The 6,336-nt window shown below is 41.4% G+C and overlaps 1 protein-coding gene and 1 long non-coding RNA gene across 5 annotated transcripts in view; one reads left to right on the top strand and one right to left on the bottom strand.

The window, feature by feature from the left end:
* The first annotated feature begins 1,410 nt into the window (after positions 1 to 1,410).
* Positions 1,411 to 6,336, top strand: part of LOC121868258 — a 30,001-nt gene continuing 25,075 nt past the window's right edge. Inside the window, exons 1-2 of the long non-coding RNA XR_006089355.1 lie at positions 1,411 to 1,580; positions 1,866 to 1,916. This is a non-coding gene — a long non-coding RNA (uncharacterized LOC121868258). The remainder of the gene's footprint in view (positions 1,581 to 1,865; positions 1,917 to 6,336) is intronic.
* The window catches only part of LOC121868253, a 25,156-nt gene continuing 21,378 nt past the window's right edge, over positions 2,559 to 6,336 (bottom strand). For 2 of the 4 annotated variants that reach the window (XM_042368619.1, XM_042368618.1), the window contains exons 3-4: positions 4,028 to 4,158; positions 2,559 to 3,116 (exon numbers count right to left, since the gene is read on the bottom strand). In XM_042368619.1, coding sequence (XP_042224553.1) covers positions 2,778 to 3,116; positions 4,028 to 4,158 — 470 coding nt within the window. In that variant the 3' untranslated portion in view covers positions 2,559 to 2,777. Of the gene's footprint in view, positions 3,117 to 3,136; positions 3,707 to 4,027; positions 4,159 to 6,336 lie in introns of those variants that run through there. The other 2 variants (XM_042368620.1, XM_042368621.1) reach the window with 2 other exon arrangements.

Consider the following 6,336-nt stretch of genomic DNA (forward strand, 5'->3'; position numbering starts at 1 on the left):
GAACATGGCGAGCGCAGCGGGCCCTCCCCAGGAAAAATTTGAAGTCTGACTAATATTATGGGCATTTTGAGGCCATGTGCACTTGATATTAGGAGATATTCTGAGGTCAATAGTAATTATTTTTTACTATTCAAAAACACCTGAGTACAATACTGCATTAAAGACAAAGTACAGGGTATTGGAGTTTTTTATGAAAAGGGGGTCCGGACCCCCAAAATATTTCACCATAAAACAAACTTTCTTAAGTAAATAAATCAATGAAGTGAGGAACTTCAGCAACATCATGTGCCAACATTGACCATCACTGGCTTGTGCCTCATATCTGGTGCAGCAACATTCTATGCGGTCTTCCTCTCCTACACATTCTTCACGACAGTAACTAACCCAAGCAACTGCATCTGTCATCTACAAAGAAAAAGCTTATGAATAGTAAATATAATAAACATTTCAGTTAGTCAATCCCATAAGACTTAGAACAAAACTTAAGTAAAGTTACTATTTTGTGAATTGTTTTATGTAAACTTTACAGTAACAACCTAAACCAATAGATAATAGTTTAGTAATTTAAAGGTTATTTCTTAATCTTATAAAGATTAAGGTTGATCAATATCACAAACTCGATACACTTCAATAACCTCCCACCATGCTCGTAACTACTTTACTGTCCGCTGGACCCGCGGCATATTCAAGTCCTTATGAGGGAAGCGTCATACAAGAAGAAGTGTTTTTAAGAATTGTCTAAACTATTGATTGCAACCATAAAATTCATTACCTGGTGACTTGTACAATAAAACTTCCTTTAAAATAAAGCCACTGTACATTGATCTTCCTTCAAAGTACTGAAGGTATAGACGCCAAACTTTCCTCTATAGTACATTATGTAACAACTTTACTTCGTTGTGGTACAGTACTATTGTAATTGATGTACTGATTATGAAAGCACTATTATAATAAACTCACTTGTGGCAGAAAAGTAACAAAGTTCTTCGAACTATCAAGCAATTCCATCACTGAATTTCCTACAAAAATTTCGGAAAATCGTAGTCTTCAGCATCTATAATAATAAGAACCTTAAGGCACTAATACATATGTCAGATTTCTGACAGGAAAGGATAAAATTAGTTTAAGATTGTATATAATCTAAATTGTATTAGGTTGTACTGAAACTGTATAATAAATAGGGATATGGTGATGTTTAAATGGAAAAATTATCCCTGACAGTAGAAGCTCGTGTATATAATAAAATGCTACTCCTTAAATTGGGAACAGTTATAATAAATAACTAGCTACATAATCTCTACTGAAAAACTAATAATTAACCCATTAAATATTGCATATTTGTAAGTAATAAATCAATATGAAAAACATTATTATAGTTAAATGATTAATTGAGTAACTGGTATACCCGACTGACGTCAGTGAAATAAATGACAAGACGGAGGGGATAAGTACAACCAGTAGCCATGACAGCCACTCAGTGCTGACACAGACGTTGGGAGATACACAGAGTCCTCTCACAGACAGTTTACTTAATTTGGTGAGGAATATCTTCCAGCACCGCACAAACACCTCAAAGACAAGTAAGCTTGGTATAGGGGATCACGAGTTTATACCCTTTGCTTAGTTAATAATTATATCTGTGAATGTTATTTAGGGCCATAGATAGGTTCGCAGAAAACGAGATGGTTCGGTACACTGAACTTATATCTTCGGTGTATCATTACGACACAAGTTAATTAAAAATAAAAGGTAAATATTTCAGCGCTTGGTATTGATCAGTTATAATATACGAGATATGATTAGTCCACTGAAATATAAGTTATAATTCAATAAATGGAACTAATAATGACTAATGTTGATTTCAGTGAGGATTGTTATCGGCATCCTATCAGGCTTCAGAGGAGCATCGTAGCCAAGTAGGTGATCGTTAATTCTCGTAATGTAATATTCTTCTCCACCAAAGATGTGTAGGAATCTTTATTATTATCTTATTATAAGCGGGTTTTATACATTGGTCCTTCCAACATTGAATTATGAATGACGAGTAATCAAGCCCAGAGATCTGTTGGAGGTAGACATTACTCCCTAAGCGGGCTGGCTCATTATCTATTCTCCACAACATACCAACTGTACAGATGAGTTGACCAAACAATACTGATATACTCCATTATACCATAAAAATAGTCAATTTAAGTTACAACATATTTATTTATATCTAATAATAATAGATTACTTTTTAAAATAATAAAACGCTTAAATCAAAACATTACCTGGAAAAATTTAGAAGAATTATTTCCCGGACAACAATAATGCGGTAATTACCATATTGGGCTGTTACCGCTGATTAGTAATAGATAGATAGATGAGTACTACACATACAGGTAAATAGGTAGACAGATACATAAGTATAGATGGATGGGTAAAGGATTCATATGTATAGATAGATAGTCACTTGAAGTCATCAGTTAACACAGCATCTACTTGTTATGACAATTTTAATGTGGTATCTCAAGTCACAACTTTATGGTGCAAGGAGCAACATTAAAACTCTTAACATGTTAATACAACAATACTGTAATTTCAAAGTGGTATCATAACATTGAATGCATAAAACTAGTTTAATCAGTGAGAAGTTTAAACTAGTATTACAATGAGAGTTTAAGTAGGGCGTTTCCTCAGTGTTCAATATGTAGCAGTTTGAGTCGCCGTGCGTTGGGTTGCTGGTGCGTTTCTCCCGCCATCACTGTTGGTATTGAGAGACGCGGTAATTCTCCCCCTCACTGTGCACCTCGACTCTGGAGGACAGCTTGGTACAGGGCCGTGAAGGGTCGCACCACCACCTCCCACGGCTCAGGTGCAGCAACTTCATAATATTCACAACCCCAGAGGTCAGCCAGGTCACGGATCTCCTCCTGGGTGACCTCGCGGGCGTGGGTAAGATCAGCCTTGTTACCCACCAGCACTAAGGGTCGCGGGGCACCAGGGGTCAACTCGAGGATGACCCTACGAAGGTGACCCAGAGATAGGAATGATCGTCGGCAGGTGAGGGAGAAGACGAGGAGAAAACCTTCACCCCAAGAGACCTGTCTCTCCCGTCCCTCTTGGGCCACGTCTACCTGCATGAGAGATGAATCGACTTTGTCATTATCTGGACACCTATACACTGTCTATGCTGGATCAATGTGAACCAGTCTGGAAGTTTTGCTGAATATCTGTCTATCTGTGTCGAGGGATAACATTATCAATAATTTACCGCTTTCATCTATCATAGTATCCGCTAATGGAAATAAAAGAAAATGGGGAAAAAATAGGAGTCCATAATATTGTATATTGAGCACTAAGATTACCAAACATTTGTCACGGATACTTAAACATGGTGTTATAGGACACTGTTTGTTGATGTTTGTGAGATACAGGATGTAGCGACTCTGAGAAGTGACAATGTATACTGTAAAGCGGATCGAACTGAGCAGTACCCCCCCTCCCCCACCAAGCCCAGATGTCTCCCTTTAGTCCAACATATGACACATCTCTTGGCTCGAGCTTGTGAGAATTCTCCGCCAAAGCTTTCTGTGGACTCTACCTGATGTTAGATAATTTTATAATGCCACTGTTGACTCTCGCTAAGACTGCCTGTGGTCTTGTTCTCCCTGGTGCTGGGCCTACATCCTCCTTCTGAGTGGTCTGTAAACAACACACACTGACTCTGTAAATGAAACATGTTCCGTTTATCTGATCACAGTGTAGGTACAGTACACAGTATACTAAGGTTTCGGTATATAAGTAGTGGCCTGCTCTGCACTCGACCGCCTTCACTTCCCAACATTAAAGTTAAGTCCCGATTTACAGGTGTGAGGGCTAGGTCCAGGTGAGTGGACTGAGACCAGGTGAGTGGACTGGGACCTGGTGTAAGTACTGGGACCAGATGAGTGGACTAGGACCAGGTGTAAGGACTGGGACTTCCCCGGGATCTCATTATTACCCTTTAGAGTAGGAGGGAAGGAAGTACCTCATGAAGTGCCCTCACCTGGCCGGCTGTGTCCATCACCTGCAGGGGGAGGTCGTGGCCGGGTAGAGGGACCAGGTAGTTGTACACAGCCTCCATGGTGGGGTCGTACTCTCCTATAAACCTCCCCGTCAGGAGCCGCACGATCAGCGCTGTCAGTAAGGGAAGCGGTGGGTTAATGAGAGGTAGTTTACTGATAAACACTGTACTCCCACTGTAGTAGATAAAATACAGAATATAAACAGTGGGGTGTCTGTGTTATGATTTCAGTGGTATTACACAATTTCTTCAGTTACATACAGTACAGTTATGCAAATCATATTACAGTTTAGTTGTGTGTTTGTGTTATGAATGGGTACAGTCATAATGGTTCTTGATGTACAGCACAGTATAGTGTGATAGAAGTTATTTATAGTGAGGAAAAATACAACAAAACAATATTACTGCTATTACTATTGCTATTATTACGAATAATAATAATAATAATGTTTACCTTTGTCATACTAAAGTTAATTTGTGAGATAATTAAGACGCTGGTGTCAGTATATTGGCCAAGGAGAGAGAGATAGAGAGAGAGAGAGAGAGAGAGAGAGAGGGAGAGAGAGAGAGAATAGTCGGGCAAGAAGCCACCTTCGCCCTGTCTGCCAAGCTTGTGAGATTATCCCCACCTGCCGTCTCCCGCCCCTGCTCCAATCCACCTCTCTGTCCGCCTCTCCTCTCACCCCTCCCTCTATCCACTCCTCTATATCCGCCTCTCCTCCCACCCCTATAAGCGCCCCTCCCACCCCTATAAGCGCCCCTCCCACCCCTATAAGCGCCCCTCCTCCCACACCCCACTCGTTCTGACTTTAAAGATCAGCTTGCGAGAGGTGTTGAGTGTCAAGGAGGGAGACATGTCCACAGCGCGGCAGGTCGTCTTCAAGGCCCCAATATGCACTCAACCTTCACCTGGCTGCAGAAGGAACCCGCGCGGTGATTCTTGTGTTGGTTGTGTACAGAGGAACATAAACCTTCGTATGCCCCGGGTATGAGTGGCATGTTTTGGTTGGGCATTTCTGACAGCCTATGGAGAGACTGTTAAGGCCCGCGAACCTGATTGTTAGAACTTGGTTGAGCATCTCCGGTAGTGCTGGGGTGCTTAATTTTCAGGTGATTCTCGGACAGGTTGAGAAGTAGTTGTTCATAAGACAAACACGCACAAGTGTAAGTAATAAGTGTTTGTCTTCATGGGATAAATAAACAAGACAGAGTTCGTATATGTCATCTGTTTTGGGCATTTGAATCAATAAGGGTTGGCCTTCACTAGACACGTAAACACCTGAACGTTCGTGTACATGGAATCCGTATACAAATAAGCGTTCGTTTAGGTCAGTTACGTAATAAACAAGGACATGTATCCAGCCCCCTTACTGCACAACAGCGTCGTCTGAAGCCATAATCCACTTGTGTCTCGTCCCCTAACCCTCTTGGCGTTAATTTCTCTCCTCCACCTCACCATAACTACACATCAAAGAGAGAACATAATCTTAACAGGGGGTCGAGTCTCATATTAACCTAAATCAACCACTATTTAACCCGCCAATACTTATGTCAAAGATTAAAGCCAGCCAATTAGAACCCGTTTTTTGTGTGTCGTAGTTTATAGCGAGTCAGTCAGATGCATCTTATATCTTACGTAAGTTAGGGGTTAATCAACTTATTTCAGGGTGTGGGAAATGTTTTGAGAATCCATCTTTGTGTCTTTGGTTAAGTAATTAAGGCTCTCCCTCACGGGGTTCGTTTTTACTTAGGGAAAAGTTTTAAGAATCTTGAGGACTCTAGATTGTGAGAGTGAAGGGGGGGGGGTGAGGAAGACTGTGGTAAATGAGGAGAAAGAAAGGGAGGGAGAGGAAGGGAGGGAGGGAGAGGAAGGGAGGGAGGGAGTCTGTGGTAGGTTTGGAGAAAGAGAGGGAGGGAGAGTAAAAGAGGAAGGGAGAGGGAGGGAGGAAGATTGTGGTAGGTGTAGAGAAAGAAAGGGAGAGAGAGTAAAAGAGGAAGGGAGAGGGAGGGAGGAAGACTGTGGTAGGTGTTAGACCAAATATAGTTGACACAGTCTCAGCTCTCAGGCGGTGGACCAGGGATCAGTCTCATCAATATTTCTCTGAGTGACAACACCACAGGCCAGTCATACCTCTCACTAATGTAACCCTGAGACAAGAATAAACATCTTTTTACCTCTCTCTCTCTCTGTGTGTTTCTCTTCCTCTATGTCTTTCATTCTCTTCATCTCTCCGTCAATCTGTTTCTATTCTCTCTCTCTCTCTCTCTCTCTCTCTCTCTCTCTCTCTCTC

The sequence above is a fragment of the Homarus americanus genome, unplaced genomic scaffold (assembly GCF_018991925.1).
Source record: "Homarus americanus isolate GMGI-L3 unplaced genomic scaffold, GMGI_Hamer_2.0 scaffold19318, whole genome shotgun sequence".
In the NCBI taxonomy this organism is placed as follows: domain Eukaryota; kingdom Metazoa; phylum Arthropoda; class Malacostraca; order Decapoda; family Nephropidae; genus Homarus; species Homarus americanus.